The sequence below is a fragment of the Eptatretus burgeri genome, chromosome 12 (assembly GCF_056783735.1).
Source record: "Eptatretus burgeri isolate ZD-2024b chromosome 12, Ebu_testis_v1, whole genome shotgun sequence".
NCBI lineage: Eukaryota > Metazoa > Chordata > Myxini > Myxiniformes > Myxinidae > Eptatretus > Eptatretus burgeri.
This window is the reverse complement of record NC_140972.1, coordinates 7,414,328-7,431,827: the sequence shown is the minus strand read 5'-3', so window position 1 is coordinate 7,431,827 and position 17,500 is coordinate 7,414,328. Positions and strand designations below refer to the sequence as shown.

Below are 17,500 nucleotides of genomic sequence, written 5' to 3'. Positions count from 1 at the left end.
CAGATGTTGGAGATACAAATGCAAGGAATGGATGCGAATATGCAAGCAATGAAGGCGGGTCAGAAGGAAATGAGAGGGGAGATGCAAAGCATGGGAATACACTTACAAAAACAAATGAAGGCGGGTCAGGAGGAAATAAAGGTGGAGCTGGCAAAGGTGGGGGGTGAAATGCAGAGCATGAATCAGAAAATGGCGAATGGGATCGGGACTGTACGTGGGGAAATGACCGAGTTGAAAGGGAGTGTGGAGGCTGTTCGGACCGCGATGACGACGGGCAAGGTCGAGGTGACGAGTGACGCCACGATAATTAAGGGAGAAACCTGAAAGCTCGGATAGGGGATGACATAAATAATCAAAGAGACAAAGGAGTGTTTTAGCAGAACAAAGGAGGAATTAACGAGACACGAAGACACGAACCGGGGCAAAATCTTTGTGTTGTGGCTTCTTCTTGATGAGTCCAGACATGCATGGAGGGAGGGTTTCTCCCGGCATGGCCGAAACCCCGCCCAGAAAGGGCGGACCCATTGAGGCCCTGGCCAATCAGGGCGGACAGTGGCATCGGCTTCACCAAGGCCCCTCCCTACTGAGAGAGATCCATAAATCACGAAGCGATCCTCAGCGTCGAGTCTTTGGCTGGGAGATAAATTACGGCACCATCCTGAGAGGGTAGAGAGAGAATTCTGTGTGGGTCGGCCGTGTTAGCTGGAGTCTGAGGTTGGAGAGAAACAGCGTTGGAGCGAGACAGTGGTTGGAGTGAGACGGTTGGAGTCGCTGTTGCCAAAGAAAGAAGGGGGGTCGTGACGTGGATGGTCTGCCTTCATCTTGCCTCGGCGGCCCGTCTGTTGCGCTGGTTCGTGGGCACCCGATCTTGACCGGGTCTCTCGTGGGTCCTGTCGGCGGCCCTGATCCCCGCCTCAGACTCCGCTCTGCTCCACCCGGGCTCCTTCGCGGACACGGTCTCCGTGCGTGTGGCTGTGGGCCGAGCTGCAGGACCACTGACAGGTGCCGCACCACGGAGCATCCCTTACCTCCAACGTGCAGGTACCCCAAAAGAACTGCGGCCTCAGCTCACCTCCCTCTCTGGCTGTGGGGGTCCTTTGCAATACACCTGGGTTTATTTTCATCTGAGTGCGCATCTGAGTGTGTGGCGCCGTCTTTAAGTAGAACTGTTTAAGTGTTTGATCATTGTAAATGTTGCCTGTATATCCCGCGATAAGTCTGCTCTTTTTTTCTTAATTTTTTTTGTATACCTTGTCGAGGCTCGTGTGAGAGCTAACACACAATGCATTGCACACAGCAAGGGGGGGGGCATGAGAAAAGAGGGGCGGGAGTGGGAAGGACAAAACAGTGGGGAACAGAGACATTAGGAGATCTGTGGAAGGGAGAGGGATGGGGCAGGGAACATGGGGAATACAAGATGGACATTACAGGGACTTTCAGGAAGGAAAGCAGGGAATTTGAAGGAGGTGGGTTTTGGGTGGATTATCGGGGGTAGAAAAGATCGAGGATTTGGATGGGGGATGATCAGAGGTGGTGATGAACATCTGTTTTGAAGGCCTGGAGGGAAGAATGGGATTGAATAGAGTGAGGGAGTTTATTCCAAAGGCAGGAAAAAAGAGGAATGAAAGAGTGAAGGTGAGCAGTGATTCATGATTTTGGTAGTTTTACCAGAAGGGGGTTGTTGGCAGACCTTGAGCACCCTGAGGAAATGTGGTGGGGACAAATCGCAGAGAGAGCAGGGGGGGGGGGGCGAAGCTGGAGAGGATACGGTAGAAGACAGAAAGACCACCGACCAGCCTGCGGTGAGAGAGTGAGAGGCCCAAAGACTCAGCCTCATTGCGGGAGATGCCATTGATCCGAAATGCTTTGGTTTCCACAGCGTGAAGCCGAGAAAGGTGGGAGGCAGGAGCACCAGCCCAGTGGGGAGAGCAGTACTCCATCAGGCAGCAGACGAAAGCTCTATAAGTGATCAGGAGCTCAGGTGGGCCGAGGAAGGACTTTGTACGATGGAGGATTCCCAGTCGGCGACTGACTTTGGAGGCGAGCTTTGAAATGTGGCTTTCCCAGGAAAGGTCATGGCAGATTGTGAGACCCAGAAGATTGAAAGAAAGGACTTCTTCCAGAGGATTGTTGAGAAAGTGGATGGGGGGGGGGTTATAAATGGTCCTTTCGGAGAGACATAGTGAGAGTGTGAGATTTGTCCGGATTGAAAGACATGTTCCACGTGTTGGACCAGTTTGTGATTTATCCAGATCTGCAGTGAGCGAAGAAGCTGCTGCTTGCTGGTCTGAGGGATGACAGATGGTACGGCAGAGGGTGGAGTCATCAGCAAAGATATAAAGAGGATTTTCCAGAGAGTCGGAGAGATCATTGATGAAAACCATAAAAAGAACGGGGCCCAGGACGCTCCCTTGAGCAACTCCAGCCTGGACAGGAAGAGGGGATGAGAGAACTCCAATTCGGGCCATACGTTGACTCTGAGTCCTTTTGTAAGTTGATTGTAAATAAACCATTATTAGAAATGTTTCCAGTTCGTTTTCGTTTTTTCCTTCATTGGTCCAGCATGGTTCGGATCTGAGTTTAGCCAGGTTTTTATACCCGATAATCTGTTCATCCTAGCCGGTACGTTCTTGGCGGGTCCGCTCGGCTGCATCCGAACCGGAAAGGTAGTTGGTAGGTGGTAGCATGATCCGGTTCGGGCAAGACGTACCGAGGGCGTGGTTCCCCGGTAGATGACACCGCGTGGTTAATTAGGTAAATTGGTTCGAGACAAAAAGACCCTACGCTAGGCGGTCGAGGTATTGGCATCCACGGTCGGTTGAGCGACCCGCCACCTCACAGAATTATCCGTGAGCGACGGCTTACAATTCCGGGACTCTGGTGGGAGATGACGTAACTTTCCCCACCTAGCGGTCGTTCTCGCCACAGCAATGCCAACCCTCCCGATTTCATCGGGAGGCTTCCGAAAATTCACCCAAACTCCCGCCCTTACGATCACTATCCTTATCCTCCCGAAATTTTGATATTTTTGCACTGTTCACTAATCAGAATGTACTAGTATGAGAATTGAATGAAAAGCATCGTCTGCTACGTATAGCATGTGGTAACTCCATAACGTTCGCTGCTACCAAATTGTACGTAAAAAATTGCCAATTCAAATGAGGAGCAGCGAAACATTGGGTCTGGATCTCGCTTATGCGATCATGCACTGAGATTTAGTGCATGCGGTATGTGTGCAATACAGTGCATGCGGTATGTATGCATAGTGTATATGCATGCGATACGCTCACTGCATGCAGCTGGGCCCCGTACCAGCCCGGCGGTCGCGACCACCGTGCGGTGTTTAACAGCTGCTAGAGTTCTACGAGTCGCGCTGCAGCTGTGGAACATCGACTTCGAAGTTACCGATGCTTCAAGCCCTCGATGTTGATTACGAAATGGCAGAAAAGAAGCTTACGAAGACCAAGAAATGGTCTCAGAAGTACAAGACCGAATACAGTCTCCAATACCCGTGTATTCGAAAGTCTGAAAGAGGAATTCATCATGCGTATTGTACAGTATGCAGCGTTGACATTTCAGTTGAGCACGGAGGTCGCGATGATATTCGAAAGCACGTTGGAAGCAAACGGCACACAGACATTGCAAAGGAGAGATCTTCGAGCACGAGTACCGGTACACTTCTGAATTATTTCACCAAACAAGGGACAAGCGAGGAAGAGGATGTTACCCGAGCGGAACTTCTCTTTAGTGGATTTATTGTGGAACATAACTTGCCCATATCAGTCTCAGATCATGCTGGACCTCTATTTCAAAAGATGTTTCCAGATTCAAAAGTTGCTTCAAAGTATGGATGTGCAAGAACAAAAACTTCAGCAATAATTGGTGAGTTGTCAAATGTTACTGCTTCATCTATTGCCGATATTGCTAGACTAGCTCCATTTAGCCTAGCTACAGACGGTAGCAATGACAGTGGTGAGGCCCAGCTATATCCTGTCCTGATTTCGTACTATGACAACAGTGCTGGGATTGTGAAGCAAGGTTTGCTAAGTTTGCCTGCATGCAAACAAGATTCCACTGGAGAAAACATTTTCAAACTGCTTGATCATGAGTTCAGTGACAGGAAAATTCCGTGGGAAATTGTGTTTCCTTTTGTGCTGATAATGCCTCTGTCATGGTGGGCAAGCACAAAGGAGTCGCTGCTTATATCCACAAACAAAATCCAGAGTGCTACATCATGGGATGCCCTTGCCATATGATGCACAATGCAGCCAAGAAGGCGGCTCAGGCCTTACCCATTGAATTAGATGACTTTCTCATCGATATTTACTACTACTTGGACAAAAGTAGTAAACGCGTCAAAGGAGTGAAAGCACTGCAAGAACTCTGTGATGCCCCGACACACAAGATTCTGAAGCATGTCGCAACAAGGTGGATGTCCCTTGGTCAGTGCCTAGACAGGCTGATTGAACAGTGGGAGCCACTTCGCCTCTTCTTCAAAGAAGAAGTACGAAGAAAAATGCAACCAACTGTAGCCAAGACTCTAACAACGAGCAAGAAGGACGGCACTGTATCTACTGCCAGTACTGGCACTGCAGGATCAAGCACTAGTGGAGCAGCATTCACCACTACCACTGCAGTATCTGCTGCGAAGAAGACAGCAGGGACAGCACCAAAACCAATGCTGAGAGCAGGTAGCATCACCGGCCCCTTCATCACGTTCATCTACAAAGCAGATCCCTTCAGAGTCGAGAAAGACTGTGATAGTCCCATCTACAGGCAAAGAAGGACGCAAGTTAGTTACTGCTTTTGCCAAATCACTTGATAGAAGCTCAGCAAAACCTTCGAATCAGAGGTCTTCTTCCTTGGCTGCACCTACCTCAAGCTCTCTCCTCAAACGTAAAATTGGATCTGGTACTACGAGTTTGACCTCTTCTGCTGGCAGTAAACGCAAAGTGTGATCGCCCTGCGGCTAAGTGTACTACGAGTTCTACAACTAAGCGCATCTTCCTCAAACACTGTGCAGGAATCTAGAGAAAAACGTGTCAACAGGATGTTCTTGTCTCCACAAACAAAACTCCATTGTTTCTTCCTTCGATATGCTAACAAGCTTTTTGAGAAGGGGAATCTTCTGCTCCAAAGAGACGAACCCTGTATTCATCTCCTGCACGGAGAATTGAATGGTCTTCTGAAAGATATCTTCGTACGGTTTTTGAAACCATCGGTGTCATCGGTTCCTCTGGTAAATTTACCCTTCTCTGACGGAAATCATCAGAAGAATGATGAGGACCTCATGATTGGGAACGATGCCAAACTGTATATAAGGGAACAAAGGAGTCTCAAGAAATCCACCTTCACTCTGAGTGAGTCAGACATCCAAGGTTTCTTCAGTGCAGTTTGCTCATATTATGTGAAAGCCTGCAATTACATCTTCAAAACCTGGCCACTAGATGATGAATTAGCCAAGCATGCTCAGGTGCTGGATGTTAAGCTACACCAAGAAGTGAGGTTTGACTGTGTGGAGTTTTTCATCAAGAAATTCCCCTGTCTGTTCAGTGGCGGTGATAGTGACATAGACAGTCTTGAGAGTGAATTCGCTCACTACCAGGCAGACGCCTCCATAGCTACAATTGCTACTGAGACAGTGAGAGTGGATGAGCAGTGGCATCGGATTTCACAGCTCACAGATCCCTGCACTGGTGCCAAGAAGTATCCTAATTTGAGCAAAGTGATGAAGGGAATCTTGGTCATTCCTCATTCGAACGCATCATGTGAGCGGGCACTCAGTCTTGTACGGAAGAATCATACTGAATTTCGTCCCAATTTGAGTGTCAAAACCCTGGAAGCTCTCTTAATTGAAAAACTAGCTCATAGCACCCCTTGCTACCAGAGAGAATACAGCAAAGACATAATCAGAAGGGCTAAAAGAGCCACACAGCTGTCACTCAGCAAAGCTGCCATGGAAAAAGCAAGCAGCAGTAGTACCAGCCAGTAAGGTAAGAAAAATATTGCTTCTTTTGTGCTTTTTGTTAATCTTTGATTGTCCCCTAACTTACTAATATTAACATACATGTAACATTAAAAAGTGCACAATTTTCCCCTTTTTTTGTTCAAAAAATGGGAATTCTTAACATGTTAAATGCTCCAAAATAGGGCTCAGAGGGCACTAGAGAGCGTCTAGAACCCCAGAGCTTCCAGGGCCCTAAGGCGGGCCCTGGACCCCGCCGCAAGGGTCGAGCGCTCCGCGCTCGAGATGTGCGCTTCGCGCACGTTATTTGGTGTCGGTTGAAAATCCTCCCTAATTCTGATTTCCAAAAGTTGGCATCTCTGTCGCCACCGGACCTCCGGCCCGCGAATATATATATATATATATATATATATATATATATATATATATATATATATATATATATATATACACATATATATATATATATATATATATATATATATATATATATATATATATATATATATATACACATATACACATAAATATATTGCTCTTTCGAACCAAGGAATGACTCACTCACTGATTCACTGATTGTTATTAAAGATTGGTACCTTCCAGGTGATGTCGAAAGCTGAAATTTTGCCTGCCGATCGACATCGAAGCCGTTACACTGGAAAAACAATCAAACTCATCAGACAATATCCAGAAATGAAAATATAAATAAATAAATAAAAATGAAAAAATGTAGGTGAGTAACCCGAGACAATGGGGAAGCATCGTAATTTTGTGTGTTGATGGACATCGAAGTTGATACACAAGGAAAATCACAGAACTGTCGGAAAGCATCTGTAAATTTAAAATATAAATAAATTTTAAAAAAATGAAAATAAGAAGTGAAAAACTAAATGCAGGTGAGCGACCCCAGAAAATGTGGAAGCACAGTTCGTATGCTTACACAATGTGTAAGCACACCCCACTATTATGTATATATATATATATATATATATATATATATTTATATATATTTATATATATATATATATATATATATGTATATATATATATATATATATATATATATATATATATATATATATATATATATATTTATATATATTTATATATATTGGAAATAAGATGTAGATTACATTTAATTAACCTCAGCAATCGAAGATGGATGGAGGTAACTGTTTTCACCCCTGTCTGTTTGTTTGTTTCTGAACAGTATTACGGAAAAAAACTCCTGGACGGATTTCGACGAAGCTTGGTGGGGGGATTAGGTATGGTCCAAGGATCATGCCATTAGATTTTGGACTTGGTCCAAAAAAAAATTAAAAAAAATTTTGCAACTTTTTTTCAAAAAAATTTCGATTTTATTTGAAAAATATTTGATTTTTTTTTTTTTTTTGCATTTCTACGTGTTTTAAGTGATTTCCAACCCCGCCCCCAAAAAAATTTGTTAGAGAAAAAAAAAACTAATTTTGCAACTTTTTTTTCAAAAAAATTTAGATTTTTTTTTTTGGCATTTCTTCATGTGCGTCAATCTAGTTTAGTTTATTCAATCGTGCTTCAGTAGAGTCTGATTCGTTTTGACCTACAATTAATGGGATATCAGGTTCACTTAAGTGTTGTTCACGCCAGCAGTATTGGCGGTGGAGGTTTTGCACTCTACCGAGTGCTCTCCCTCTAGTTATATATGCGTTAAATTGGAAATTAGATATAGATTACATTTAATTATATATGCATTAAATTGGAAATTAGATATAGATACATTTAATTATATATGCATTAAATTGGAAATTAGATATAGATACATTTAATTATATATGCATTAAATTGGAAATTAGATATAGATTACATTTAATTATATATGCGTTAAATTGGAAATTAGATATAGATTACATTTAATTATAGATGCATTAAATTGGAAATTAGATATAGATTACATTTAATTACACATGTGTTAAATTGGAAATTAGATAGAGATTACATTTAATTATATATGCGTTAAATTGGAAATTAGATATAGATTACATTTAATTACATATGCATTAAATTGGAAATTAGATATAGATTACATTTAATTACATATGCATTAAATTGGAAATTAGATATAGATTACATTTAATTACACATGTGTTAAATTGGAAATTAGATAGAGATTACATTTAATTATATATGCGTTAAATTGGAAATTAGATATAGATTACATTTAATTACATATGCATTAAATTGGAAATTAGATATAGATTACATTTAATTACACATGTGTTAAATTGGAAATTAGATAGAGATTACATTTAATTATATATGCGTTAAATTGGAAATTAGATAGAGATTACATTTTATTATATATGCGTTAAATTGGAAATTAGATTTATATTACATTTAATTATACATGTGTTAAATGGGAAATTAGATATAGATTACATTTAATTATATATGCGTTAAATTGGAAATTAGATTTAGATTACATTTAATTATACATGTGTTAAATGGGAAATTAGATATAGATTACCTTTAATTATATATGCGTTAAATTGGAAATTAGATAGAGATTACATTTAATTATAGATGCATTAAATTGGAAATTAGAGAGAGATTACATTTAATTATATATGCGTTAAATTGGAAATTAGATATAGATTACATTTAATTATATATGTGTTAAATTGGAAATTAGATATAGATTACGTTTACTTAGACATAGATAATTATTTTTGCCAGAATTGCTGGAGGTTCAACTAGTTCTTATGAATCGGAAATACAGGATGTGAAATACATCTTAAAGCATTAAAGCAGATATCCACAATGTTGTATTGATGTTGGTATTGTATCAGTTATTGAGAGGTAATTAAATAGTAAACCATTAGCCCTCTAACTGAGACACCTGTTTTTGTTTGGTCCATTGGTGTTATTATTCAGAGCAGTGTTATTATTCAGAGAGTGTTATTCAGAGAGTGTTATTATTCAGAGCCATTGTTGGCCTCTGTGCTCTTGAACAGTTTCCTGCCATGACAGGATGGCACAGAGGTAGCCCATTTACTATTGAGTTATTTAGTTTGGCTTAGATTCCCACGCAGACTTAAAAATGTTGGATTGCTGCTTCGCCAGCAGGGCACCGCATCACAAAGTACACCATCCTTTGGATGGACGTTAAGCTGCGTGTCTCATCTCCTTGTATTACTTGGTGGATGTTATACATTCCATGTTGTCTTTCTTGAAGAGTGGGCGAGTTATTGCCTGGACCCTGAACCAATTCCAGAAATTTCCACTCTAACCTACAGTATATGGGGCACCGCATCAGCCACAATCTGTGGCTTCCTGATTCTGTATTTTTTGTATCGACCCTTTCCGATTGGTCTGGAATCTAAGGAAATCATCCCCCTTCGTCAGAGCACACCTGTCGAGTCATTCATTTTTTAGCTCGCCTGTTCAAAGAACAGAGAGCTATAGCGATACCCCCGGCGTGAGCGTCAGCGTCAGCGTGAGCGTGAAAATGTTTTTGGTGCAAGTTATTTAGAAGCATGTCATTCATTTAATATGTGTACTAGGATGCTGATATTTGACATGGAGGTTCCTTTGGGATATATTATTGATGTAGTGAAGTTGAAATTAAAAAATAATTTCAAATGTTTTAAATGTTTGACCTGTTTTGAACTTAACTTTTTTTGTCGCACATCAACGTTAAAGTTTTTGGTGCAAGTTATTTAGAAGCTTGCCATTCATTTAATATGTGCACTCGGATGCTGATATTTGGCATGGAGGTTCCTTTGGGCTATACTATTGGTGTAGTGAAGTTGAAATAAAAAAAAAAAAATTAAAATGTTTTAAATTTTTGACCTGTTTTGAACTTAACTTTTTTGTAGCACATCAACGTTTTTGGTGCAAGTTATTTTTTAGAAGCTTGCCATTCATTTAATATGTGCAATAGGATGCTGATATTTAGTATGGAGGTTCCGTTGGGGTATACTATTGGTGTAGTGAAGTTGAAATTAACAAATGATTAAAAAATTTTTTTTAAATATCAACCTAAGATGGTGTCAAAGCCACCCCAATGCTCGCCTGTTTATACTAGATGCTTGCCTTCATTTAATATGTGTACTAGTTTACTGATTACAATATGCAAATACATATATTGCTTGAAAATTATTTGGATCAGACTTCACTGAAATGCTTTATAAAAAATATTATTAGACGAGTCTTTTAAAAACGATAAATGTATAAACAGGCGAGCAATGGGTGGCTTTGACACCAACTCTCTGGTTATGTCTCTTTTGCCATTGCAAGGCACGGCAAACGGGTCTTTATTACAGTCGTATGCCCAGGGTCTAAATAAAGCCTTTTGAAAAGGTTTCATGAGAGTCAATAGTCAGAAACGTCTATCGCATTGCTTTGAGAATCTTAGAAAGTTCTTGCATGTATATAGCTGTTTCTCTCACCTCCACTCTGTTTTTTGTTCTTTTAGCCACTGCCATCAAAAATGTCATTGACTGGATCATGAACATGGGTGAACGCTGCAATGACTTTTTTGAGAGTCCCTTTAAGACATGCACAAGCAACCTGGACACGGCCTACACTGACTGCCGCAATCGTTTGAGTTTGATCATCAGGTGGTTCTGCGAGATTGTGAAAAGTGTTCGATGGATTTGCAACATTACCAAAGGTAGACAACTATCTTTGTTCACATAACCTTAGTTATGTCTTCCCTGCTCCAAGGGGAGGAATAGTGTCTTTCTTTCTTTACTACAATTACAATTGCTCACCGTTTCTTCATTTCTGAGCCAATCTTCAAATTCGACATGGAGGTACCTTGGTCCACGAGACCCAGAGCCCAAATTTAGTATGGAAGTACCTTCATCCAATATACCCAGACTCCTTTCAATTTAGGCCCTTGGTCCGATTTTAAGGGGTCAAAGGCGAAGAAATTAAGAATTTAAATTTTGATAAATTGAAGGAATACTTGGCACAGAATTACAGCCATGCAGAGTAAAGCAGATAGACATCACTCAGGTGCCATAAATCTTTATGATTTTAAGGGGATCAAGAATCAAAATTGGTCACAAAACTAAGGGGTTCTGGCCGAACAAGCCTTTATATTTACACCAATCCATATAGAGTTAGCACAAAAATACTGTCACTGTTATGTCCATCCGGGGTATCACACTCAACACATAAGAGATTCTCTAGTTAGCTATGTTATTAGTAATTGTGCTTAGTCAGTTACCGTCCCCTCGTATCAGGGATGGGGAGAAAATGCATTGTGAGTGTTAGCAAGTTCCATCCCCAATGTGATTCCCCACTTTTCTGAGAGATATGGCCATTGCCCCATCCATCCATCCATCTGAATCCATTTTCTCATCCTTCTTCTCCTCACACCTTCCGACAGCGCAAATCATACATACATTACATTACACCGACACCGCAATAATGCTAGCATGGCCATTACCTCTGTTGCAAGTCATGTGACAAAGTAATTCCTGCGCTGTGTGCGTAGCTTATAACGCACGGCTGCGTAACCTATAATGCGCAACAGCAGCGCAACCTGCAACGCGAAGGTTGCTTTCTCGGGGTGTGGCGCAGTTGCTGGACCGACCCTCCAATCTATGGCCACATGCACGAATGAGGATGCGAAAAGCAAGGGTCGAAAGAGTGTGAAGCGACCGGCTTGCTCCCTAAAGTCCCGCCTGCCTTGGGATCAGAAAGTCCGATGAGCCTCGCCCTGGCCAGGAGTGATAAAAACCAGAGTGCACTAATGCTGAGTGCTGATTCGCACACCAAGGACCTGGATGCGGAATGGAATTGGCTGCCGACTTGTTCGAGCTGAACGTGAACCAAGACTGCCTGCCTGCAATTTGAGCTGAAGGACAGGGTGAGACAAGTCATGCCGGGGTGAGACTCCACAAATGGATGACGACATGAGGTTCTTGGCATGCAGCACCTTCATAATGATTTACACAATCTGCCTTTCTGTCTCTAAACCCCATAATTCACCTACTTGAGATGCCCAAAGAGTGTCAAAGAGAGCTATCAACGATTCACCTCTGTCCCAGTTGAGCGAGGTACTGATTTGTACCTCACAGCCTTTCCTCTGGAGGTCACAGCGTGTATGCTGCATCTCTCCTGACACACAATGTATTCCCTTCCTCCCTTTTCTTTCACTCCACTTCGGACCAATGCAAGCCTACCTGCTTGCATCGGGTGAGTGAGGGGCCGGGTCAACACCCCAAACTCTCCCTCTCTGTCTCTTTTACTCTCTACTTTTCCCGGAGTGTGTGAGGCACACCTGTCCTGTCTTTAGAGAAGTAAGATTGTGGAAGGAGATCTTTCTGTACCAGGGGTAAGACTGTCCTTGTGTCTCTGCATTCTTGCAAATATTTGATTTGGTTGACGTCGTGTAGGTGATAATTACATGGAAAGCTGTGCCCCATTCATTTGCTATGCTAGAATAGCTAATGCCCCACCTTCAGTTTAGTTCAGCTGTACATAATAAGTCGACGAGGTGGGACGTTGAGAGTGTGGTTCCCCGGTTGAGATAACTAGGTCACCAGGTAAGGTAATGCGATGTTTGGCGTGACAACCCTGCTAGATCTAGTTGACACAGCCGGTCGGTGTCCACGGTTGCTCAGCAACTGGATCGTGGAGTTATCCATGACTCATCGGCTTCAGGGTTGGAGGTCGGGAAAAGGGGTCTGAAAGAATCCCTCGTGATTATCACCCTGGAACCCGCAACAATACTTTGCCACAGCACCTTCAGAAGAAAGCAGGTAAACATTTGTCAGGCATCTTATGATTTCACACGAGTCAGAATGCATGGATGGAGGGGACAGGGAGCCATATTTAATCAGCTTGCGAATGTCTAGATTTCTAGTTTTATTCCTTTTTTTCTCATAACTAGTTAGTAATCAGTAATTTTCGTTAAAATCAACAATAATATCCACCTTACTTTACTTTTGGGAGCCATTTTAATGGTGTGGACAAGTTAGTAAATATCATGACGGATGTTTTCACCGATGAAAGGTCAATTCTTCATTGATCAAGCTCCTATGCTGAGGACATTGTTGCATATTGCAGACACAGTGCAGAAGTGATGGCAAGTACTGGGTGAACAGCCAGACAGGAAAAGAAACACAAATAACACAGTTGAGTGTGATGTATAAAAGGGGGAGTCGTCCAAATCCATATTTTCATGGACTGAGCGAGCACATGAATTGTGTGGAAAAAAACACATTAGCCAAAGTTCGAAGAGCTTCTGGTGAATATATGGGCCAAAGGCAGATCTGGGACTTCGTTCAGGGGGTTTGGGGTGGGGGCAGCCAGAGATTATTAAAACAAGCTGCTGCCGAAGGAAGCTGACTTGATGGAGATGAATGCGATTCAGCCGAATGCATTTCACTTGAATTTTGACTTGATGGGAATGAGCCACTAAAAGTTCAGTGTTTTATTTCAGGATTTCTTCTGTTTAATGAATGTGTGTGCATGTGAGATCAAAAAAATAAATAAATAAAAACTTCAAAAAGGGAATTTATCCCTTTTTAGACAACTCTACTATCTTTACGAACAGGTATATATATATATATATATATATATATATATATATATATATATATATATATATATATATATATATATATATATATATTTATACACACACACACACATACATCTATTGTAAAGCTCTTTCATGAGCCATGGCATTTAAATATTTGTTCTCAAAGTAAAACCTGTTTCCTCCTTTTCCTCTTGCAGTTGGGAAGATCATGTGCTTGATTCCAAGTAAAATAAAGGAGTTTCTCAACGTAAAGATTGCATCACGTAAGTTTGTTCTAATTACATCTATGTAAGTTTGTTCTCATTACATCTATGTAAGTTTGTTCTCATTACATCTATGTAAATTTGTTCTCATTACATCTATGTAAGTTTGTTCTCATTACATCTATGTAAGTTTGTTCTCATTACATCTATGTAAGTTTGTTTTAATTACATCTATGTAAGTTTGTTCTCATTACATCTATGTAAGTTTGTTCTAATTACATCTACGTAAGTTTGTTGTAATTACATCCATCCAAGTTTGTTCTAATTACATCTATGTAAGTTTGTTGTAATTACATCTATGTAAGTTTGTTCTCATTACATCTATGTAAGTTTGTTGTAATAACATCTATGTAAGTTTGTTCTCATCACATTTATGTAAGTTTGTTCTCATGACATGTATATAAGTTTGTTCTCATTACATCTATGTAAGTTTGTTCTCATTACATCTATGTAAGTTTGTTCTAATTACATCTATATAAGTTTGTTCTAATTACATCTATGTAGGTTTGTTCTAATTACATCTATGTAAGTTTGTTCTAATTACATCTATGTAAGTTTGTTCTAATTATATCTATGTAAGTTTGTTCTCATTACATCTATGTAAGTTTGTTCTCATTACATCTATGTAAGTTTGTTCTCATTACATCTATGTAAGTTTGTTGTAATTACATCTATGTAAGTTTGTTGTAATTACATCCATGTAAGTTTGTTCTCATTACATCTATGTAAGTTTTTTCTCATTACATCTATGTAAGTTTGTTGTAATAACATCTATGTAAGTTTGTTCTTATTACATCTATGTAAGTTTGTTCTCATTACATCAATGTAAGTTTGTTGTAATTACATCTATGTAAGTTTGTTCTCATTACATCTATGTAAGTTTGTTCTAATGACATCGATGTAAGTTTGTTTTAATTACATCTATGTAAGTTTGTTCTAATTACATCTATGTAAGTTTGTTCTAATTACATCTATGTAAGTTTGTTCTCATTACATCTATGTAAGTTTGTTCTCATTACATCTATGTAAGTTTGTTCTCATTACATCTATGTAAGTTTGTTCGAATGACATCGATGTAAGTTTGTTTTAATTACATCTATGTAAGTTTGTTCTAATTACATCTATGTAAGTTTGTTCTCATTACATCTATGTAAGTTTGTTCTCATTACATCTATGTAAGTTTGTTCTCATTACATCTATGTAAGTTTGTTGTAATTACATCTATGTAAGGTTGTTGTAATTACATCTATGTAAGTTTGTTGTAATTACATCTATGTAAGTTTGTTCTCATTACATCTATGTAAGTTTGTTCTCATTACATCTATGTAAGTTTGTTCTCATTACATCTATGTAAGTTTGTTCTCATTACATCTATGTAAGTTTGTTCTCATTACATCTATGTAAGTTTGTTGTAATAACATCTATGTAAGTTTGTTCTCATTACATCTATGTAAGTTTGTTCTCATTACATCAATGTAAGTTTGTTCTCATTACATCTATGTAAGTTTGTTCTCATTACATCTATGTAAGTTTGTTCTCATTACATCTATGTAAGTTTGTTGTAATTACATCTATGTAAGGTTGTTGTAATTACATCTATGTAAGTTTGTTGTAATTACATCTATGTAAGTTTGTTCTCATTACATCTATGTAAGTTTGTTCTCATTACATCTATGTAAGTTTGTTCTCATGACATCTATGTAAGTTTGTTCTCATTACATCTATGTAAGTTTGTTCTCATTACATCTATGTAAGTTTGTTGTAATAACATCTATGTAAGTTTGTTCTCATTACATCTATGTAAGTTTGTTCTCATTACATCAATGTAAGTTTGTTGTAATTACATCTATGTAAGTTTGTTCTCATTACATCTCTGTAAGTTTGTTCTAATGACATCTATGTAAGTTTGTTTTAATTACATCTATGTAAGTTTGTTCTAATTACATCCATGTAAGTTTGTTCTAATTATATCTATGTAAGTTTGTTCTCATTACATCTATGTAAGTTTGTTCTCATTACATCTATGTAAGTTTGTTCTCATTACATCTATGTAAGTTTGTTCTCATGACATGTATATAAGTTTGTTCTCATTACATCTATGTAAGTTTGTTCTCATTACATCTATGTAAGTTTGTTCTAATTACATCTATATAAGTTTGTTCTAATTACATCTATGTAGGTTTGTTCTAATTACATCTATGTAAGTTTGTTCTAATTACATCTATGTAAGTTTGTTCTAATTATATCTATGTAAGTTTGTTCTCATTACATCTATGTAAGTTTGTTCTCATTACATCAATGTAAGTTTGTTCTCATTACATCTATGTAAGTTTGTTGTAATTACATCTATGTAAGTTTGTTGTAATTACATCTATGTAAGTTTGTTCTCATTACATCTATGTAAGTTTGTTCTCATTACATCTATGTAAGTTTGTTCTCATTACATCTATGTAAGTTTGTTCTAATTACATCTATATAAGTTTGTTCTAATTACATCTATGTAAGTTTGTTCTAATTACATCTATGTAAGTTTGTTCTAATTACATCTATGTAAGTTTGTTCTCATTACATCTATGTAAGTTTGTTCTCATTACATCTATGTAAGTTTGTTGTAATTACATCTATGTAAGTTTGTTCTAATTACATCTATGTAAGTTTGTTCTCATTACATCTATGTAAGTTTGTTCTCATTACATCTATATAAGTTTGTTCTCATTACATCTATGTAAGTTTGTTCTAATTACATCTATATAAGTTTGTTCTAATTACATCTATGTAGGTTTGTTCTAATTACATCTATGTAAGTTTGTTCTAATTACATCTATGTAAGTTTGTTCTCATTACATCTATGTAAGTTTGTTCTCATTACATCTATGTAAGTTTGTTCTCATTACATCTATGTAAGTGCGATTCCAGGCCCTTTTGGTCCATTTTCTTAAAGTTGTTATTTATCCGTGATTAGTGGACGGAACCGAACCAAACTTGACAGGTATATTCTGGAGACTATTCCCCAGGCAGTAACTGAGCCCAAATTGCGATTCCGGCCCTTTCGGCCCATTTTATTAAAATTGTTATTTTAAAAAAAAAAAAAATGAAATGTGCTGAGCGATGCCCAACGCAAAATTAAGTCGCAAATGATGATATGAAACTCGCCTCACTCTTGTGAAGTGTTCTGGTTTCTTTTTCTGATGCGATGAAAATTTAACGAAATTTCAAAACGACCTGTCGTCCGTGCCATCGTTCACCTGAGAGTTGTACGAATGAACTCCCACGGGGTGTGTTCACAATTCGAACTTGTTTTAAACACTGATCGATTCCCTTTGAATGATACATGAAATGTTTTTATTGTAAAATTGGCGTCACTATTGAGAATACAAAGGTGTCATCACTTGAAGTCGAAAGTGTGCTTTCTGATGGGTTTTGCACAAGCCGAAGAAATGTTTGGATGATCAAAGCAGGGTGCGCACGCATTCACTCAAAGCATTGGATTTTATCAAACAAATGTTTTTAAGAGTAAATTTACAGCCGTGGTAAATGAGGTGCGGCTGATGTTCGTCCTTCTTCTAAGGAACCAAAAAACAAAAAAAAACATCAGATGTAATATCGTCATCATTCGCCATCCTATGAAAGGATAAGGCCAAGGTATAATATACGAGTTCTCATACAAGTCACTTCAATGCAGGAGACCATTAGGCCCATCAAAGCCTGTGCAAAGGTTGCCAACCTATGGTTGTT

General features: G+C 39.1%; 1 protein-coding gene across 3 annotated transcripts in view; it reads left to right on the top strand.

The window, feature by feature from the left end:
- The window catches only part of LOC147015031 (DC-STAMP domain-containing protein 2-like), a 67,322-nt gene that overhangs the window by 29,400 nt on the left and 20,422 nt on the right, over positions 1–17,500 (top strand). For all 3 annotated transcript variants that reach the window (XM_085849358.1, XM_085849360.1, XM_085849359.1), the window contains 2 exons: positions 10,419–10,616; positions 13,700–13,765. In XM_085849358.1, coding sequence (XP_085705484.1) covers positions 10,419–10,616; positions 13,700–13,765 — 264 coding nt within the window. The remainder of the gene's footprint in view (positions 1–10,418; positions 10,617–13,699; positions 13,766–17,500) is intronic.